At 42.3% G+C, this 22,825-nt stretch overlaps 1 protein-coding gene across 2 annotated transcripts in view; it reads left to right on the top strand.

The window, feature by feature from the left end:
- Nucleotides 1–22,825, top strand: part of arnt2 (aryl-hydrocarbon receptor nuclear translocator 2) — a 79,622-nt gene that overhangs the window by 11,798 nt on the left and 44,999 nt on the right. For both annotated transcript variants that reach the window (XM_028014867.1, XM_028014865.1), the window contains exons 4-6: nucleotides 10,332–10,545; nucleotides 11,658–11,871; nucleotides 13,105–13,207. In XM_028014867.1, the coding sequence (XP_027870668.1) occupies nucleotides 10,332–10,545; nucleotides 11,658–11,871; nucleotides 13,105–13,207 (531 nt within the window). The remainder of the gene's footprint in view (nucleotides 1–10,331; nucleotides 10,546–11,657; nucleotides 11,872–13,104; nucleotides 13,208–22,825) is intronic.

Below are 22,825 nucleotides of genomic sequence, written 5' to 3'. Positions count from 1 at the left end.
GGTTATAATGATTTTCATTCAGTCAGGACTGACTCTAGCCACATGCATTGCAGGTATGTAGGTTGTAGTAAGGTAGATGCAGGTAGATTCCATCCATCCATCCATCCATCCATCCATCCACCTTCTTCCACTTATCCGGGGTCGGGTCGCGGGGGTAGCAGCTTCAGAAGGGAGGCCCAGACTTCCCTCTCCCCAGCCACTTCTTCCAGCTCTTCCGGGGGAATCCCAAGGCGTTCCCAGGCCAGCTGAGAGACATAGTCCCTCCAGCGTGTCCTGGGTCTTCCCCGGGGCCTCCTCTTGGTGGGACGTGCCCAGAACACCTCACCAGTGAGGTGTCCAGGAGGCATCCTGACCAGATGCCCGAGCCACCTCAACTGGCTCCTCTCAATGTGAAGGAGCAGCGGCTCTACTCTGAGTCCCTCCCCGGATGACTGAGCTTCTCACCCTATCTCTAAGGGAGAGCCCAGACACCCTACGGAGAAAACCCATTTCGGCCACTTGTATCCGAGATCTCGTTCTTTCGGTCATGACCCAAAGCTCATAACCATAGATGAGGGTGGGGACGTAGATCGACCGGTAAATCGAGAGCTTCGCTTTTTGGCTCAGCTCTCTCTTCACCACGACGGACTGGTACAGCGCCAGCTTGATGGCAGACGCTGCGCCAATCCGCCTGTCGATCTCCCGCTCCCTTCTTTCCCCATTCGTGAACAAGATACCGAGATACTTGAACTCCTCCACTTGGGGCAGGACACACCCCCTGACCTGGAGAAGGCACTCTACCCTTTTCCGGCTCAAGACCATGGCCTCGGATTTGGAGGCACTGATCCTCATCCCGGCCGCTTCACACTCGGCTGCGAACCGCTCCAGCGAGTGCTGCAGATCACGACCTGATGAAGCCAAAAGGACCACATCGTCCGCAAAAAGCAGAGACGAGATCCTAAGACCACCAAAACGGATTCCCTCAACACATTGGCTGCGCCTAGAAATTCTGTCCATAAAAATAATGAACAGAATCGGTGACAAAGGGCAGCCCTGGTGGAGTCCAACTCTCACCCGAAACGAGCCCGACTTACTGCCGGCAATGCGGACCAGACTCTGACACCGGTCATACAGGGACCTGACAGCCCGTATCAAAGGGCCCGGTACCCCATACTCCCGGAGAACCCCCCACAGGGCTCCCCGAGGGACACGGTCGAACTCCTTCTCCAAGTCCACAAAACACATGTATACCGGTTGGGCGAACTCCCATGCACCCTCCAGGACCCTGGCGAGGGTGTAGAGCTGGTCCAGTGTTCCACGACCAGGACGAAAACCACACTGCTCTTCCTGAATCCAAGGTTCAACTATCTGACGGACCCTCCTCTCCAGGACCCCTGAATAGACCTCGCCAGGGAGGCTTAAGAGTGTGACCCCTCTATAATTGGAGCACACCCTCCGGTCCCCCTTTTTGAACAGGGGGACCAGCACCCCAGTCTGCCAATCCAGGGGAACTGCCCCCGATGTCCATGCGATATTGCCGAGTCGCATCAGCCAACACAACCCTACAACATCCAGAGCCTTAAGGAACTCCGGGCGGATCTCATCCACCCCCAGGGCCCTGCCACCGAGGAGCTTTTTAACCACCTCGGCGACCTTGTCCCCAGAGATTAGAGAGCCCAACTCAGAGTCCCCAGGCTCAGCTTCCTCAATGGAAGGCATGTTGGTGGGATTGAGGAGGTCTTTGAAGTATTCTGCCCACCGGCCCACAACGTCCCAAGTAGAGGTCAGTAGCACACCATCCCCACTATAAACAGTGTTGGTGCTGCACCGCTTCCCCCCCCTGAGACACCGGATGGTGGACCAGAATCACCTCGAAGCCGTACGGAAGTCTTTCTCCATGGCCTCTCCAAACTCCTTCCATGCCCGAGTTTTTGCTTCAGCAACCACCCGAGCCGCATGCCGCTTCACCCACCGGTACCCATCAGCTGCTTCCGGAGTCCCACAGGCCCAAAAGGCCCGATAGGACTCCTTCTTCAGCCTGACGGCATCCCTCACCGAAGGTGTCCACCAACAGGCTCGAGGGTTGCCACCGCGACAGGCACTGACAACCTTGCGGCCACAGCTCCGATCGGCTGCCTCGACAATGGAGGCACGGAACATGGTCCACTCAGACTCCATGTCCCCCACCTCCCTCGGGACGTGTTCGAAGTTTTGCCGGAGATGGGAGTTAAAGCTCCGTCTCACAGGGGATTCCGCCAGACGTTCCCAGCAGACCCTCACAATACGTTTGGGCCTGCCAGGTCTGACCAGCTTCCTCCCCCACCACCGGAGTCAACTCACCACCAGGTAGTGGTCAGTTGTCAGCTCCGCACCTCTCTTCACCCGAGTGTCCAAGACATATGGCCGCAGATTCGATGAAACGACAACAAAGTCGATCATCAAACTGCGGCCTAGGGTGTCCTGGTGCCAAGTGCACATATGGACACCCTTATGCTTGAACATGGTGTTCGTTATGGACAATCCATGATGAGCACAGAAGTCCAACAACAGAACACCACTTGAGTTCAGATCGGGGGGGCCGTTCCTCCCAACCACCCCCCTCCAGTGTCTCACTGTCGTTGCCCACGTGAGCGTTGAAGTCCCCCAGCAGAACAAGGGAGTTCCTAGGAAGAGCACTCTCCAGTGCTCCCTCTAAGGACTCCAAAAAGGGTGGGTAATCTGAACTGTCGTTCGGCCCGTAAGCACAAACAACAGTCAGGACCCGTCCCCCCACCCGTAGGCGGAGGGAGGCTACCCTCTCGTTCACCGGGGTAAACCCCAACGTACAGGCGCTGAGATGGGGAGCAACAAGTATGCCCACTCCTGCCCGACGCCTCTCACCATGGGCAACTCCAGAGTGGAAGTATGTCCAGCCCCTCTCAAGGAGACTGGTTCCAGAACCAGAGCCATGCGTCAAGGTGAGACCGACTATTTCTAGCCGGAACCTCTCGACCTCACACACTAGCTCCGGCTCCTTCCCTACCAGAGAGGTGACATTCCATGTCCCAAGAGCCAGCTTCTGCAACTGAGAATTGGACAGCCAGGGTCCCCTCTCTCGGCCGCCACCCATCACACAATACACCCGTCCCCTTTGGCCCCTCTCACGGGTGGTGGGTCCATGGGAGGGGGGGCCCATGTTTCTTCTTTGGGCTAAGCCCGGCTGGGCTCCATGGGAAAAAGCCCGGCCACCAGGCGCTAGCCATCGTGCCCCCCCTCCAGGCCTGGCTCCAGAGTGGGGCCCCGGTGACCCGCGTCCAGGCGAGGGAATACGAAGTCCAATGGTGCCGTTCATCATTGGCGTCTTCGGGCTGCGCTTTGTCTGGTCCCTCACGTAGGACCTGTCTGCCTTGGGTGACCCTACCAGGGGCATGAAGCCCCAGACAGCATAGCTCCTAGGATCATTGGGGCACTCAAACCCCTCCACCATGATAAGGTGGCAGCCCAAGGAGAGGACTGATTAATGCCTGGTGTTAAAATTAGTTAACTGGATGTGTAGCCATTATTACGTGCCCATTGTCGGACACCACACGGCACGATCGAACCCGATCGAACCGTTATACCTAGGATTTCTGTCGGCTAATGTGTAGTCTCTCAGGTTTTGAAAATGAGCCGACAATCGGCCGACAACTCTAAGATCGTGTCGTGTGCGCTGGGCTTTACACTAAGTAAATGAGGAAGGGAGATGTCAGTGGAGAGCAACAGAGTTGAGCCTTTTTTCCAGTGTTGTTTAAAGTACTGAAATCTCAGAGTCAAGTAAAAGTATAAGTACCTCTCCAAAATATGACTTTGGTAAAAGTCCAAGTCACTGACTGAAATGTTACTTGAGTTAAAGTCTTAAAGTATCTGAAACTTCTTGTACTTAAGTATGGAAATTACTGTAAAAATGGATGTACTCAAGTAATGTAATGAAAAGTACAAGTAAAAAGTAAAACAAAGCAAATGCAGTTTGGATGACATTTTTTATATTTTGGTAAACTTGTCAAATACACTTAAAATAATGTACCCAACCAAGTGCAGGCAAAATTAAACCTGCTAATAGATATACCTGCAGGCATCATTTAGTTAAGAAAATTAGGTGCTTTACCTATAGCACAAGGTTAACTTAACCTGCTTTACAACTGAACCGGCTTCTTAGTATACCCTCCAGGACAGAAAATACAAAGTTTTTGTAAGCCTTAAGTTTTCCCTTCAAGTAAGGTCAGTGCTGAAAATGAGAAAAATAAATAGTACAGAAAATGCGGCCAACATGAAGAAAAAGATCTGTTACGATTACTCTTCTTCACAAATCAGTGAACCAGTCAATCCTACAGTCAGTAGGTGGTGCACACAACTGGTCATTATGCAAAAGAAAAAAAGAATTGGGAGGGAAATGTAGCTTATTGGCATCTGTAAACCTGGTTTTGAACTTGCATGCCTTTCCTATATTCGTTAAATTTAGTCTAAATTGCTATCGCTATGGCTTCTGTCCCCCCTTGAACAGAGGAGTCTAGGTAGCCTGCTACAGTCAACATTAAGCCTAAGCTAAATACACCACGTGTGGAACTGAAACAATGCCAAACAAAGTTCATTTATGGTCAACGTTTCACAATACAGTAGTGTCTAGTGACCAAACTGTAGTTACTGAAATAGGAGGATTATAACCATTTCATAAGACGTTACCTCGATGTGTTTCTTCAAGTTGGACGGGGAGTTTTTGTAAGATAGAATTTCCACATCTTCGGGCAGGAATACATAAACTGCATCTTTAACACCCACGAAAGCGTGTATTGTGTTTAAATAAGGCCATGGGCTCTCATCACCAGCTGGTGGTTCCCCTGGAGCCGTATCCGACGTAGTTGCAGTCGTTGTGGTCTCCGTCGCCTCCTCCATGTGACTGCTGCTGATTGCGAGACTTGCTTTGTGTTTAATGGGAGAAGCGAAACAGGTGTGTCCTATTGGAGGTGATGAACAAGCCCAGGCAAGTAGGCTACGGACTTTGTTCGGTAGCCTACTTGCTACTTGCTAATCAGTAGGTGGGATCAAAACACTTTGTTTCTCTCTCTCGCTTTTTTGTAACTAAACCACACATTGAAAATGTATCGGAGTAAAAGTACGCAATTAAGTTCGGAAATATAGTGAAGTAAAAGTGAAAGTCATCAAAAATTTTCATACTCCAGGAAAGTATGAAGTACTCCAAAATATACTTAAGTAAAGTAGTGAAATATTTTTACTTCGTTACTATACAACACTGCTTTTTTCATTCAGTGTAGGCCTGTTGCGATAAACGATAAATCAATTAATCGTACGATAAAATGACGACTATCAACGTCATTTTAATTATCGGCATTATCGTCTCTTCCGTCCTTTTTCTCTGTCAGTTAATGACACTGAATGAAAAAAAGGCTCAACTCCGGTGCTCTCCACTGACCCTCCCTTCCTCATTTCCTTAGTGTAAAGCCCAACGCACACAACATGATCTCAGAGCTGTCGGCCGATTGTTGGCCCATTTTCAAAATCTGAGAGACCACACATTAGCCGACAGAAATCCTAGTTATAATGGTTCGATCAGGTTCGTTCCTGCCGTGTGGTGTCCGACAATGGGCACAAAATAATGCCTACAAGTTCAGTGAACTAATTTTAAAACCAGGCATTAATCAATACTTTACTACAATCTACCTGCAATGCATGTGGCTAGTGTCAGTCCTGACTGAATGAAAATCATTATAACCTATTTACGTCACGTTAACGAAGAACAGCTGAAAAGTTACCAGTTTATCAACTGCGGTAGCAATTTCGCTCCAACTCCTCCCCTTGTGATTTCTATATTATTTGCATGTTAAATAAATATTAATGTTGTTTCCACATATCATCTCCAATATCCGCTGGACTTTGGGTTGCTGTTTAACCCTTACCCACTTAACAATGTATTCAGAAAATGTATCAACATTTCTAAATAAAACATGCAGAAAGCCCTTACAAACCTTTTTAAAGTTGAAAATGTTTAATCTATTGTTAATCTGTGATTTGTTCTTTAAATGGCCATTTATTTTGGCTGATATTATACAATAAGCAAATAATCAAACCATAATAGTCTACTAAAAGCACAATAAGAAACTTAATCATGGCTAATCATTCTGCACCATATCAGCCTGCAAGAGACAATTGAGGGATGAGGAGACACTGTTGCTGATGTGTGGTTCTTAAGGTTCTGACGGGTCTGCGGTGTTCCCCTCCTGATCCATTCTGTCTGGTATCACACTGTGCCACTATGGCCACATTTTTTTAAATTGCCTGTATTCATCCTCACTGACATTGTTCAGCCTGGGATTTGCATCTTCCCTCTCATGTCTGTATCTTTACAAGTTACAGTTCTTGCTTCTAAGGACATGATGGTATCGGGTTGAGGACGTTTTAAAAAGACGCGGGTTGACAGCAGCTCACCGCAGTTGAGTAATATCCGTCTCTAGGCAACAACAACAGTGTTGGTCCGTAGTGTTCCGGGGGTCCTTTATAGTTCCCTCCATGAGAATTTAGCTGACTTTAATATTTTCCGTGTTTTATTTTCATCATCATTGTTACACTGGGTGTTCATATGTGTGTGATAGACGTGTCTATTGGACATTTATCAAAATACGGAACAAATCTTGTCCCGTATCGGTTCAATTTGGGACGCAACATTTAACAACCAAATATAGGATGATTCTGTATTTTACAAGACGGGTGGTAACCCTATAGTAGAGCCAAACCAGGCGGGGCTCTACTGAGCCCCGCCTGGGTAATAGTGAGTATATTTTACTGAGAGTCTTGTCCCGTACAAATCTGTTGGTTGACTCTTCCTAGTGGTGTGGAGCATTTCCATTTTGTGGAGCGAGATTGCAGCACTTCATACATGCTGTTGTTTTTTTGTAGCATTTTCCCTCCTGTGATTGCCAGTATTTTTTGTTTGCATTTCTTTTTCATATTTGTGATTTTTTTGAGTTTGCATCATTCATGGTTTTTGTGCAGCTTCTGTCATTGTTTGCTGAGGTTTTGAAGAGGATCTGATAGCGGACAGGCTTAGGCAGCGAGTTGATTTGAACATTTAAGAAACAATAATGAACGACTTACAAAAACTCCAGAGTGAGAGGCAGGGCCGGCCCAATGCATAAGCAAACTAAGCAGCTGCTTAGGGCCACTAAGGGGGCCCTCAGCAGAGCAATTTTTTTTTTTTTAGTAATAATTTCTATGTCATTATAATATCAAAAACACACAATTTCACTACGAGTTGAGTTGTTTTTACAATAATATATATTTGATAATGTATGTAGAAATCATTACTTTATGGATAAAAAGAAATAAATAAATTGCTCAGAGGGCCCCTGGTGGCCGCGGTAGGTACCGCACGCTTTGCCGGTAACATGAGCTGATGTGCAATGTGCAGGGCGCATCCAAACGTCCAAAGCTCCAGTCAGAACGTAAGTAAGCAAAACAATGTCTCAAAAAAAGACTTATCCTTCAGGGAGGGAGAAATGAAAGAGGAAGAATAGAAAAAGCCAAGATAAAGGTTTGTTTTCATGTGCCTTGGTAATGTAATGTATTGTAATGTAAAAGATTTGTAAAGCTGCTAATAGAAAATTAGCTTGATAGTGACCTGGAACGGTCCAGTTCAACAGCCAAATATTTATGCTAGGGTCTTTGTGTTTATGTGAAACTGAGTTTAAACTTTAAATGAGTTGATTCTCTTTGTTGGCCCTGTATATAACTAAGGTTTTTTGGCTTCAGAGCGCCGTGTTTGATAACAATAATTAAAACTTCTCAATGTTTGATATTGTCTAGTTGAGCTACTCTATGCTGTAGCTGGGGGTATGTTGTTTGCTGCTGAACATAATCATTTTGTGGCTAAAACAAACATTATTTTTACATCAACTTCTAAGTTATGTGAAACTTCTGTTAAAATCATTTGAAGGCACAGAATCAGTCCAGTACTAATCCACATTCTCAAGGGAGAAAGACTCACGTGGTATACATTTTATTTTTAGCTATTGGAGTTGCACTTAAGAGAAATGTATTTATTCAAAGAATGTCATGAATATGTGTGTATGTTTTCCATCTTAAGTTGGGCTGCACTGATTGCAGTTTTCTGGGCAATTGCTGGTTATTGGTCAAACTTCTCACTGTAGAGCAGAAACGGACAGAGGCTGATTTTTAAACCTTTGCTGACGAAGATAAGATTAGGGGATAAGATGGGCTTCACGTGTAAGTGTTGGCCAATCACAATCCCCCAAAATTAAGGAAATTGGCGCCCAGAAATCAACTGGTCGATAAATCAGTTGGCCAATAAATGTATTCTACATTATACATACATATACATACATAATGTAAACAGCACTGCCAGAGATGCAGTAAGTTTATAGAGGGTGGGTGAATTATCTAATGATCAACTACTGATTGCTAGCAGAACTAGAGAGCCCCAAACCCAAATTTCGCTTAGGGACTTGGGGCGGCCCTGGTGAGAGGGAGAGAGAAAGTGGCACATGGTATGAGAGAAAGTACACAGGAGACTAGGAAATAAATCTAACACTAAGGAATAGAGGAGTGCCGATCGATCGGCCGATTTCCGTGAAAAAGTGTATGATCGGTGATCGCCGATCACTGTCTCTTGTTGACGATCACCAAAACTGATCACATGCATCTCATTTCGCAGCATGCATGCGCAGCTGATATCCTCTTAACTTCACTGCAAACACGCAGCAACAAAGCTAAGCTATGTGGCGAGGAACTATAACGCTCTGAGAGTGAATGGGGAAGTTCGCGTGTTCCGCCGAAGAAATACCTCGGGGGTGAAGCACGTCAAAATGCATCAACACAATTAATCTAATATGACATTTAAAACACAAACATTTGACTGAGTTTGGCTACATCGAGGCTCAATGCAGGAAAAAGGGACATCCGGAGCAGCCAGATAGCAGGTAAAGCAGCGCACAGCTACCAACACTCACCCGGAAGAGCATCACGGTCAGAAAGCTAAACCCGAAAAATAATTTAAATCAACAAGCTAGCGATGTAAGACGGTGGTTCTGCTCCTGCTGTTGGACCGTCGCTACGCGTTACAGATAGTAATATTTCACAGACGGAGCGCCGTTTCTGCTCCACCCGCAGTGAACTCTCACACCGAACGTCTGCTTAAAGTTGCAACAGGTAATTTAAACAAAAAAAAAAAGATTTTACATATATATTAAAACTTTCACTATGTAATAGCATGAGATAGATAATCTCTGAAAAAAATAATCGATGCCTCCTCCCTGCGTTCTGCACAATTATTCCGCTCAGTCACAACCAACCAATCAGAGCCAGCCATGCTCTCAGGAAGTTTTGATTCAATAACTCAGTATTGTTTATTTTGGTGCAACCTACATTTGACTCTGAATGAATATTTCTTTTTTGTTGAATTATATGATATAAGCAGTGTTGTGAGATTTATTTGACTTATGCATAACTTATGGTACTGAGGACCTACTGTTAAATATTATTTTACTAATTGCAGGTTTTTCAGTTGTCCTTTTGACTGAATAGCTACTGTACTGTGCCTGAAAATATTTTGTAATTTATGTCTAAATTAGGTAAATTTATTGCCAGATCACGTAGTAGTATTTATACCTAAAGAGAAAAATTAACAGCCAGTCCAGGTGATCGGCAAAGATCGGCCTCATGGGTGATCGGTATCGGAATTGGCAGCAAAAAACCTGATCAGAGCATCCCTACTAAGAAACTAAACTAGAGATACAAAGAGTAACTAGGCTCAAGACATAAAAATAATAAGCTAGAATCACTCAGAAAGGACTAAACTAAAGTAAAAGAGAAGCAAGAAAGAGGCTAAGGAACACAGAATAAACAAACCTCAAAACACAGGATCCTAACACAGCTAAATAATCTCAATCTGAGTTGGAGAAATGTAAAAATGTTGATGGTGAGGACTGGTGAACACTAAACTAAGCACATTTAACTCAGACAATGTCCCGGTACTTCAAAATATGAGTTTGTATGACATTTTGATCATTCTTCAAATAAATATTTAAAGCAGTTGACTCTGGAAGATATTCACCTGAGGTAATTCTAGGTCATGTTTTTAAATAGTCACGTAAATATTTAAATGCAATTAATCTCTTTTTGTCTGATGGAGTTTTGCTTCAGTAATTATTAATGTCTAACTAACTTTGAAACATTTAGTTTTAACACCTAAAGGATGACATGAGATGACATGATATAAAGCTGTTGATAATCTGTGTCAGTTAAATTAGATGTAGGTGTGATTCTACAGTCATTAGCTGTGTATTCTTTTCTTTCCTCTGTTTTAGAGAAAACCACAGTGAGATTGAACGACGCCGGCGTAACAAAATGACCCAGTACATCACTGAGCTGTCAGACATGGTCCCTACATGTAGTGCCCTGGCCAGAAAGCCCGATAAGCTAACCATACTACGTATGGCGGTCTCCCATATGAAGTCCATGCGGGGGACAGGCAACACTTCTACTGATGGGGCGTATAAGCCCTCCTTTCTCACTGAACAGGTAGTGTAATGAAAGCTGATGATCAACCAAAAGTAATATAAACAGTTTAGAAAAAGCAGATTATAATATCAGGATTGTTTTGTATAGTGAACTTACAGTTTTACCAAAAAATGTGTCAACTACTCAGGTAAAGTGAACTCTTACAGAGGATCATAAAGGGCCGTAAAAATGATGAGCATCATAATGTGATGTGGCTTGAGTGTGTGGTGAGTCATTTCTGCTGTTTGTTGTTATATTCTTCCTCTTGTTTTGCCCTGATGACTCTTCTCTGTTCGTCTAAAATTGCACAGTATTTCTAACCGTCATCCTGCTAAAGCAATTTTGATCTGAGAAGCCAGCCAAGGAGACCTACTCCACTGTTACTGGGCGTACTGAACTGTCTCCACCATCAACTTGGCACCTTTTCCCGTGGGAAGCGCTTGGTAAAACGGGGGCAACGTGATGCCGTCCTGATACAGAATGAGACAAAGCTGAAATCTGTTGGACTGTCCGTCAGTTCATAGCAGGCCCATCCTTCCTTCTGCTCTAGCACCTGTTCACTGAATGTGGTTTAGCAATATTCTTCTGGCGCTCCACACATTAGCTTGCTGGAACATGCACTTGTTTCTAGCTCTGTGAAGCTAGAAACAAGTAACAAGTAGAAACAAGCTATAGAACACTCTGGTGTTCAACAGGGCCATCTGTTGAACACCAGATCACTGGCTAACAAGTCATTCTTTTTGAATAACTACTTCACTTTATCAGATTTGTATTTTACGTTCCTGGCTGAAACTTTGGTCTATCCTTCTCTGAACTAGTAGTCACAGCTGGGTTAGTCTGACAGAGGCATCATGTGTCTCAACAACAAAGGTGGACACAACAACAAAGGCGGACAGACCTGGGATTGAACCGACAACCCACTTATTGTGGGACAAACTCCTACCGCCATCATCCTGCCATTGTTGACCTTTTTCAACATTTTTCTCTCTCTCCTTCTGATATCACTATATTGACTGCCCTGCAATGGCAGGTTTTTTCTTTGCACAGAGAACTCAATGTGCCACATTTCATAGGTGATCAAACAATGGATCTCGTTTCTCAAAAGTCGTCCCTGGGCCTCTTTGATCCTGTAGGAACTGAAGCACCTTATTCTGGAAGCAGCAGACGGCTTCTTGTTTGTGGTGGCGGCAGAGACTGGCCGAGTCATCTATGTGTCGGATTCTGTGACTCCAGTGCTGAACCATCCCCAGTCAGAGTGGCTTGGCAGTACCCTGTATGAGCAGGTTCACCCAGATGATGTGGACAAGTTGAGAGAACAACTCAGCACTTCAGAAAACTCAATGACAGGTAAATGTAGTTACATGTTTTTTTTTCTGCTGACAATTGCTCTGCTTATCATTTGTGTTAAATATTTTATTTTTTACTTTATGGTTTTGAAGTTGGTTGCCAGAATCTCGAAGTCTGACAAATGTACAACCCCATGCAAAAAAATTGAGCAATATCACTCCTGAGGCTGTGTGTGCCATTCCTGCTACAAGGGATGAAAATGAGAGTAGACACTACCCTAAAATGATCTGTTAAATGTAAAGCCCAGATAAGGTTGCATTAAAGAAAACAAAAAAAAAACACACACACACAATTGGGTCACTTCAAGCTGAAGTGTGAATGTAGCCATACAGTCTCTGTGAGCATTTCTTAAAAATATAATCAGTTTTTTCATCAAAAGTGAGCTGACTGTCCAGGAATGACCCAAGGTATTAAACAATTGCCACAGTTTCAATAGGTTGGCCAACAAGTGAAACCGGGCCCGCTTTAAGGGGTTGTTTAGATAGTTTAATTAGCTCTACATTTTTAAGAAAATTAGATAGTATTGTGTTTTAAAGAATTTAACTTTTATGGAGTTAATAAATAAAGAGTTTGTGGTATTCTGTTTTAGTGATGTATTTATGTTAGCTGTGTTACCACCATCACACCAGTAGAGGCAGTATCAGACCCCAAAGGATTCTACTAACAAGTAGATTTAGAAGTACATAGAAAGCTACAGAATTTAAGAACTGTGAGCGGTGCTGAAGTAAATAAAAGAGAAAAGTTTAAATACATGCCGACAGTGGATCTCCTTCATAAAGGTGAAAATATCACAGATTTTAAAAGAAATTAAAAACGAGATGCCGCGGATAATATAGCATCCCCTCATTTCCGAAGTGCAATTGTCCCATTTCCAAATAGGATCTGTTGCATGGTTCTTCCTCACCCCTTTCTGTTTGCTGCAGTGAGGTGTACTTGGATGTTACTACTGACAAAAATCACAAAGAAGACGACAGGAAGCAGTCTTTCTTTGTGGTTTGTAGTGTGTTTGCTTTTTCGGACAATGCGCAGCTGGCTCCACCAAAGCTCTCACAGTATTGCACAGTTCATAAAAAGTTGTGTGCCATTCCAACGTGTTCAATCCATAGCTCTTCTGTAAAATCGCCTATTACAATTTCCTCAAAACACAGCATGTTTTTTGAGGAAATTATCAAGTAGGCGACAAACTGTGTTGCCTTCACATTTTATTTTCCATTTCCGTTCGTGGTTCCACAGGACGAATTCTGGACCTGAAGACGGGGACTGTAAAGAAGGAAGGGCAGCAGTCTTCCATGAGGATGTGTATGGGCTCAAGGCGCTCCTTTATCTGCCGCATGAGGTCTGTTGGTTACTAAGAAATATTACTTTAGTTAAGTATAGTGATGAACTCAGGTGCCTTTTGCATTATGGTGTTTCCCCTAACTATACAGGGTAGGTGAGAGGTCGGGTGCAGGGCCGGACTCGTTCTGCATGAGCCTATTTTCTTTGCTATCCCTTAATGAAAGCCAGGATGAAAGGAGAAATGTGTGGAGAAGCTAACGGCAGAGTTCTGGTCAGTCCATCATTAATAGTGTTAATAGGAGAGAAGAAACACATGGACCCTCACGCAGCTGTTCAGTAGCACAGCTCATAATTTTACACCTTCAGGCAGAATTCCTATTTTTGAACCATTTTTGACCAAATAGACTTAGACATAATAATATACAAATAATAATATATTGCTGAATATATATAACTTAGCATTTTCAAGCAGTCTGACGGTTTTAGTGATGGTATTGTTGAGCAGTATGATGGCCAGTGAATAACGTATGTATTATCAAACAATTATTGTTTTCTCATTTTAAAATTTTGACCACAGAATCAAGCCAAATGACCTGGATTAAAATGCTTCTGGATGTTGTATCCAGTTCAGCCCAGGCTGTTGGATTCTGAGCCATATAGAGAGCAAAGTAATTATCAAGGATTCTGGAGGACTAGGTAGCTAAACATCATAGCAGGTAACCTGCTATAAAACCTTAGCAGTCCTTAAAGTGTAAGAAGTAATAAGTGAGGATTTATGTTTAAACTAGGCCACAGTCAAATAGACCAGCAAAATTTTCAGCCACAAGTGACAAAAAACAAGATACAAAAAAATACAACAAATAACTTCAGCTGACATCCAGGACACTCTGGACTCATTTCTACCACAGAGATGAGCTTCAGAATCTCTTGAGCAAAGGCTTCTCACTCCAGATAACTTATAAGTATGATACAAATCTATTTATTTCCCTTTTGAACTGATGTGAAGTTTAGTTTTTGGGGTTTTTTTCCACCCAAGCAATTTATATCTATTGTCATCAAATTACACCACTCCCTACTCTTCCTGGTGGCATTTACACTTTTCTTGTTGCAAAATGGCAACAGAAAAAGGTGGGAGAAAACAATAGTCAGTTGGTTTTTTAACAATAATTGAATAATTATTTAAAACATTATATATTCTATTGAGTATTCATTACCCATTTAATGTATACATAATTACAAATCTTTGACCTTTTTGAATTCTGTACGTAAAAAATAATCAAAGTATAAAAAAACTACGAAAACTACTACTATAACTCATAAAAATTAAACTAAAAATTAAACTAAAATATTTAATTAATAATAATCAGGGATTCCCCCAGTGTATTATAAGCCTGGTGGTCCCCATGCTTTACTAACCCCCTTTCCCCCAAACACCCCTGTCAGGCCAAAAAAAGGTATTTATTTAATTTTAATACTTTATTTTTGAGGTATTGAGAAGATTACAAGAGCACAATTTCAGTCTGTGATCAGACACAAAATTCCTTCTCTTTACATTTCCATTTACAAAAACAAAAAGATGGAACAAGGGGGTATAATTTTGGAAAAAACATTACTTTTATGTATAGAACAGTAAGTAAATTTATATAGCAAATAGACACTCTCTGAAGAATGAACCCTCTATTTTTTAATTCTCAACAATCTGGTATTCTTCCATATTGTGTTTTGTTGACATAGGACACCCATTTGGACAGTGTTGTATAAAGTACTCAAATCTCAGAGTCAAGTAAAAGTACAAGTACCTCTCCAAAATATGACTTTGGTAAAAGTCGAAGTCACTGACTGAAATGTTACTTGAGTTAAAGTCTTAAAGTATCTGAAACTTCTTGTACTTAAGTATGGAAATTACTGTAAAAATGGATGTACTCAAGTAATGTAATGAAAAGTACAAGTAAAAAGTAAAACAAAGCAAATGCAGTTTGAATGACATTTTTTATATTTTGGTAAACTTGTCAAATACACTTAAAATAATGTACACAACCAAGTGCAGGCAAAATTAAACCTGCTAATAGATATACCTGCAGGCATCATTTAGCTATAGGTGCTTTACCTATAGCACAAGGTTAACTTAACCTGCTTTACAACTGAACCAGCTTCTTAGTATACCCTCCAGGACAGAAAATACAAAGTTTTTGTAAGCCTTAAGTTTTCCCTTCAAGTAAGGTCAGTGCTGAAAATGAGAAAAATAAATAGTACAGAAAATGCGGCCAACATGAAGAAAAAGAGCTGTTACGATTACTCTACTTCACAAATCAGTGAATCAGTCAATGCTACAGTAAGTAGGTGGTGCACACAACTGGTCGTTATGCAAAAGAAAAAAAGAATTGGGAGGGAAATGCAGCTTATTGGCATCTGTAAACCTGGTTTTGAACTTGCATGCCTTTCCTATATTCGTTAAATTTAGTCTAAATTGCTATCGCTATGGCTTCTGTCCCCCCTTGAACAGAGGAGTCTAGGCAGCCTGCTACAGTCAACATTAAGCCTAAGCTAAATACACCACGTGTGGAACTGAAACAATGCCAAACAAAGTTCATTTATGGTCAACGTTTCACAATACAGTAGTGCCTAGTGACCAAGCTATAGTTACTGAAACAGGAGGATTATAACCATTTCATAAGACATTACCTCGATGTGTTTCTTCAAGTTGGACGGGGAGTTTTTGTAAGATAGAATTTCCACATCTTCGGGCAGGAATACATAAACTGCATCTTTAACACCCACGAAAGCGTGTATTGTGTTTAAATAAGGCCATGGGCTCTCATCACCAGCTGGTGGTTCCCCTGGAGCCGTGTCCGACGTAGTTGCAGTCGTTGTGGTCTCCGTCTCCTGCTCCATGTGGCTGCGGCTGATTGCGAGACTTGCTTTGTGTTTAATGGGAGAAGCGAAACAGGTGTATTCTGTTGGTGGTGATGAACAAGCCCAGGCAAGTAGGCTACCGACTTTGTTCGGTAGCCTGCTTGCTACTTGCTAATCAGTAGGTGGGATCAAAACACTTGCGTTTCTCTCTCTCGCTTTTTTGTAACGAGTAACTAAACCACACATTGAAAATGTATCGGAGTAAAAGTACGCAATTAAGTTCGGAAATATAGTGAAGTAAAAGTGAAAGTCATCAAAAATTTTTATACTCGAGGAAAGTATGAAGTACTCCAAAATATACTTAAGTAAAGTAGTGAAGTATTTTTACTTCGTTACTATACAACACTGCATTTGGACCACAAGATAGTAAACTTGTTCAGTTGAAAATGAATTAAAAATGTTATTTTGTCCATTTGATAGATTTCATTAACACACACTATCGATTCATCTGTAGTGGGAGGCTCAGGGAGGAGCCAGCATCTGGTGCCAGTTTTTTTTTTTTTTTACAGGATGTAATTAGTATTTGAAACAGATATTTTGCGTTGTCAGGTAGGGATTCTGTGTTACCTAGAATAAAAATAGCGAATTTAAGAGGTATTCTTATATTCAAGATATTTTCTACATTTTTGTGTATTTCTATCCAATAATGTCTTATAATTGTATAGTCCTAGAATATATGCCAGTGGTTGGGTTCTGTGTTTCCACTTTGCCTCCAGCATCTAGGGTGCCCCCTGGTACAAGAAATTTTCTGTTTCAGTGTTATAAAAAAATCTAAGCAAGCATTTCCAGTTAAATTCTCTCAATGAGTATAAATTGGTACATCTCCAAACTGTCAAGCAGTAACTGTTCCATTCTTCTTCTGTGATTTCCATTTTACTTTCCTTTTCCCATTTTGTTTTCACATATAAAGTTGAATATGTTTTTTTTATTCATAAGTCCTTTGTATAACCGTGATATAATACCTTTTTTGGATTTCGCCTGATATGCCACTAGTATTTCTTTAAGCACTGATTCCTGCTCATCTGTATGCCTAATAATTTTCCGATTAAGTGCCATATAGCGCCACCTTGTGTGCATCACCAGAAATGTTTATGTCTTTGATATTGTCAGTTTGCCTTATTAGTTGGGCTAGTGGTCCTATGTAAAGGGCAAATAGTAATGGAGAGAGTCCACATCCATGTTTCGTTCCACGCTCTAATTCAAAGGTATTTGACAGATGTCCACTGATTTTTATCTGTGCATTTGGTTTTGTGTATAGTGACCTGATCACGTCAATAAAATTGGAGTGGAAACCAAACTTCTCAAGTACTTTATATAGAAAGTCCCAGCTTACTGTATTGAAAGCTTTTTCAGCAAATAGGCTGATCACTGCAGCTGGTATTTGGTATTTTTGAATGTGGTTCAAGATATGCAATATGCGATGTATATTATCATGGGTTTATCTTTGTGGGATAAAACCGGTTTCATTGGTATGAATAAGTTCTGGGAGTATCTCCTGTATTCTCCTTGAGAGAATTGATGTGAATAGCTTGTAATCAATATTAAGTACAGAGATAGGTCTGTAAGAACTGCAGCTCAGTTGGTCTTTTCCTTCTTTTGGAATAACAGATATTGTTAGTTTGCTCTCTTTTTTTTTGGACGCAAAAAGATATAATTTTACCCCTCATAGCTGCTTGTAGTGTATCCCAAACTATTTCTGGTCTTACCTCTCCGTTATTGTTTTCTTTTAGAAATATATTTATGTCAGATTTGATTAGTTTTATAAATTGGAAGTCATTCAGTATGGAGTATTTAATCTCCATTGTGTACTTTTAGGGTCCTCACCTTAAGTTAACAATAGGGGGGCATAATCAGAGAGGTCAATGTTGCCTATCTCACATTAACAAATCTTATGACAATCTCTTTTAAAAGTAAAGAAATAATCCATTCTAGAATATACCGTATGTGCATGAGAGAAAAGAGTATAATCACGGCTTGTTGGATATAAACTCCTCCAGATATCTATAACACCATATTCTGACATGAGAATTTTAATCTTCTATTGTAAAGATGTTTGGGGAATTTGTTTTGAAGAGTCCAGCCATGGATTGAGTCTTATATTCCAATTAGGCCTGTCACGATAACAAATTTTGCTGAGCGATTAATTGTCTCAAAAATTATTGCGATAAACGATAATATTGTTTGAAGACCTTTTTACACTGATTTAATGGAAATGACGTAATAATGCATGCGATTTCCTGCCAAAGATAGATACACTTTATTTTCAAAAGAACACTTAACACTGAAACTGACAAAAAAATAAACAAAACAATCAAAAATAAAATGGATTCTCACCCTCCATTAACAAAAAATGTACTAAAATAAAAACTAAACAACATAAAGCCAAAGTGAAAATAAATACTGCATCCAACCAAAAGAGTGCAGATTATGAATTCTGTATACTATATTGCCCTTCAGTAATCATTAGATTTAAATAGAGACGATGGGCACATCCGACTACCTGATGCAATATTTCACACTACACGATTTTTTGCCCCGATTTTCCCCTTACGACAATCTTAGAACGTCCACCGTTCTAAGATTGTTGCTAGCGAATTCTTAACCAATCATCCTGTAGTGTGTGGTGTGTTACAGTAGATCGTCGACTGGGAGCGTTAACGCAGCCTGTTGAATGTGACAGGTAGCCAATCAGAAAGCGCGGATTCCCCTCTGTGCTTTCTGGTTGGAAATTACGGAGAGGAATCCCAAACAGCTGACACAGCGCAACCTGAAGTCCAGCGGACATTGGAGATATGTGGAAACAACATTAATGTTTATTCAACATTTCGTGCAAAGAATATAGAAATGACAAGGGGAGGAGTTGGGGCAAAATTGCTACCGCAGTTGATAAACCCGGTAACTTTTCAGCTGTTCTTCGTTAACGTGACATAAATAGGTTATAATGATTTTCATTTAGACAAGACTGACACTAGCCACATGCTTTGCAGGTAGATTGTAGTAAAGTATTGATTAATGCCTGGTTTTAAAATTAGTTAACTGGACTTATAGCCATTATTTTGTGCCCATTGTTGGACACACCACATAGCACGATCGAATCCGAATGAACCGTTATACCTAGGATTTCTGTCGGCTAATGTGTGGTCTCAGGTTTTGAAAATGGGCTGACAATTGGCCGACAACTCTAAGATCGTGTAGTGTGCACTGGGCATTACACTAAGGAAATTGGGAAGGGAGAGGTCAGTGGAGAGCACCAGAGTTGAGCCTTTTTTCATTCAGTGTCATCAACAGAAAGAGAAAAAGGTCGGAAGAAACGATAAAGCTGATAATTAAAATGAAGTCGATAGTTTTAATTTATCGTGCAATTAATTGATTTATTGTTTATTGTGACAGGCCTAATTTCAATCTCCTCCACAAATAAGTATACCCGTTGATTGTCCCATTACATCAAATTGTCAGGAATGGTGTGATGAAGGTGGTGAGGCAAACGCTGTAGACCCAGGTTGAGATGATTGATGGTTGTTTTAATGAAAAATAAACGTCAAAACAGTCCAAAAACATGTCCAATAACACAGGCAGCACGACTGAGCGGAAGCCAGGGCTCAACGCCGGTAGCAACTGGTTTATGACTGGACACACGAAGGACTGAGCGCACATTAGACAAGGACCCGACAAAGACACAGACACACAGGTGACACTAAATACACAGGGGGTTAATCAGGGAATGAGAAACACCTGGGAGTAATCAAAGGGAGGACAGGACAACACGGAGACACAGGGACAGAAAACTCTAAATAAATACACAGAAAAACACAGAACATGACACAAATAGCTTTTTATACAATGAAGTCACCGCCAGTTGGAATGTTTTACATAGTGTTACATTGACTCCGTCTATTCTACCTGTTATCAACGACTATCTCCCTTCTTTGTCATTGGTTTCAGAAATAAGTTCAAATGGAACTCTCTGCGATATTAATGTGGCTACGTCCCGTCTATGACCGGACTTATACGATGAGTAATATACACTGCTCAAAAAAAATAAAGGGAACACTCAAAAAACACATCCTAGATCTGAATGAAAGAAATATTCTCATTGAATACTTTGTTCTGTACAAAGTTGAATGTGCTGACAACAAAATCACACAAAAATCATCAATGGAAATCAAATTTATTAACCAATGGAGGCCTGGATTTGGAGCCACACACAAAATTAAAGTGAAATAACACTACACGCTGATCCAACTTTAATGTAATGTCCTTAAAACAAGTCAAAATGAGGCTCAGTATTGTGTGTGGCCTCCACGTGTCTGTGTGACCTCCCTACAACGCCTGGGCATGCTCCTGATGAGGTGGCGGATGGTCTCCTGAGGGATCTCCTCCCAGACCTGGACTAAAGCATCCGCCAACTCCTGGACAGTCTGTGGTGCAACATGACGTTGGTGGATGGAGCGAGACATGATGTCCCAGATGTGCTCAATCGGATTCAGGTCTGGGGAACGGGCTGGCCAGTCCATAGCTTCAATGCCTTCATCTTGCAGGAACTGCTGACACACTCCAGCCACATGAGGTCTAGCATTGTCCTGCATTAGGAGGAACCCAGGGCCACCCCTTGTGTGACCAGCATATGGTCTCACAAGGGGTCTGAGGATCTCATCTCGGTACCTAATGGCAGTCAGGCTACCTCTGGTGAGCACATGGAGGGCTGTGCGGCCCTCCAAAGAAATGCCACCCCACACCATTACTGACCCACTGCCAAACCGGTCATGCTGAAGGATGTTGCAGGCAGCAGACCGCTCTCCACGGCGTCTCCAGACTCTGTCACGTCTGTCACATGTGCTCGGTGTGAACCTGCTTTCATCTGTGAAGAGCACAAGGCGCTAGTGGCGAATTTGCCAATCCTGGTGTTCTCTGGCAAATGCCAAGTGTCCTGCACGGTGTTGGGCTGTGAGCACAACCCCCATCTGTGGATGTCGGGCCCTCATACCATCCTCATGGAGTCGGTTTCTAACCGTTTGTGCAGACACATGCACATTTGTGGCCTGCTGGAGGTCATTTTGCAGGGCTCTGGCAGTGCTCCTCCTGTTCCTTCTTGCACAAAGGTGGAGGTAGCGGTCCTACTGCTGGGTTGTTGCCCTCCTACGGCCTCCTCCACGTCTCCTGGTGTACTGGCCTGTCTCCTGGTAGCGCCTCCAGCCTCTGGACACTACGCTGACAGACACAGCAAACCTTCTTGCCACAGCTCGCATTGATGTGCCATCCTGGATGAGCTGCACTACCTGAGCCACTTGTGTGGGTTGTAGAGTCCGTCTCATGCTACCACGAGTGTGAAAGCACCACCAACATTCAAAACTGACCAAAACATCAGCCAGACAGCATAGGTACTGAGAAGTGGTCTGTGGTCCCAACTGCAGAACCACTCCTTTATTGAGTGTGTCTTGCTAATTGCCAATAATTTTCACCTGTTGTCTATTCCATTTGCACAACAGCAGGTGAAATTGATTGTCAATCAGTGTTGCTTCCTAAGTGGACAGTTTGATTTCACAGAAGTTTGATTTACTTGGAGTTATATTGTGTTGTTTAAGTATTCCCTTTATTTTTTTGAGCAGTGTATTTTAGAGAAGCCCATCCTTTTTAATTTTTCATGTTCCTCGGATGTAGGATGTGTCTCTTGCAACATAGCTATCTGGATCTTTTCCTTCATTCTAGATGGTATGTTATTTCTCTTCATGGGGTTAAGAACCCCTTTTAAAAACTAACAAACATACTGTAAAAACTAATTAAAACTAGTGGAGTTAGACAAACAAAATCTGGATCCAGTATTCTTGACCCACTTTGGGTGAATTTCAGTAATGTATTTATTTAATTAATTTAATTTAATTTCCTGTTGTTATTAATAAATAATTGTTTAATTGAATTGAACCAACATACACTTCACTCCCCCAAGAATATACCAGAACTGGAATGGGTCATCATCGCCTTACCCTCAATGACCCAAGAATTCATTGGGTCTTGCTAAATACAGCAAGGCTTGTTTTAAGAACCAGTTAGTGTATGTTTCTGTCTTAGGTAGTTTCTGTTAATATGATTCAGAAAGAGTAAATGTTGACGTTTAAATGCAATATTGGGCCCCATCCATGTGGCGGGACGTGAGATTAGATTGTTCCAAAGTACAACATTAGGGTCCTCAAATGTCTTCATACTGGTGACCTGGTGATCAACTTCAGAAAGAACAAAACGGACATCCAGCCTCTCACCATCAGTGGGACCTGTGGAGAGGGTCCCAGTGTTCAGGTTTCTGGGCATGGAGTTGGAGGACAAGCTAACCTGGAACACCAACACCAAGGAGCTGTTGAAAAAGGCACAGCAGAGACTGTACTTTCTGAGAATACTCAAGAAGAACTGTCTCCCCTCAGACCTGCTGCAGGCCTTCTATCACTGCTCCATAGAGAGTGTGCTCACGTACAGTCTGTGTGTCTGGTACGGCAGTAGCACATCTGCGGACAAGAAGGTTCTCCAGAGGGTTGTTAGGGCAGCAGAGAGAACCATAGGCTGCCCCATCCCCACTATGGAACAGATTTACACTTCCAGGCTCCACAAGAAAGTTATGGACATTTTAAATGACTCTTCACACCCTGGCCATGGTCTCTTCCAGCTGCAAGAGATACATAGCAATAAAAAACAGGACAAATCGCCTAAAAAACAGTTTTTACCTGATGACAATCATGGCACTAAATTCAAAGGCATAAGAACTTCTGCTCTTGAC

This window comes from Xiphophorus couchianus, chromosome 4 (assembly GCF_001444195.1).
Source record: "Xiphophorus couchianus chromosome 4, X_couchianus-1.0, whole genome shotgun sequence".
In the NCBI taxonomy this organism is placed as follows: Eukaryota; Metazoa; Chordata; class Actinopteri; order Cyprinodontiformes; family Poeciliidae; genus Xiphophorus; species Xiphophorus couchianus.
Note: the sequence above shows the minus strand (reverse complement) of the source record. Positions and strands in the feature narration are given on the sequence as shown.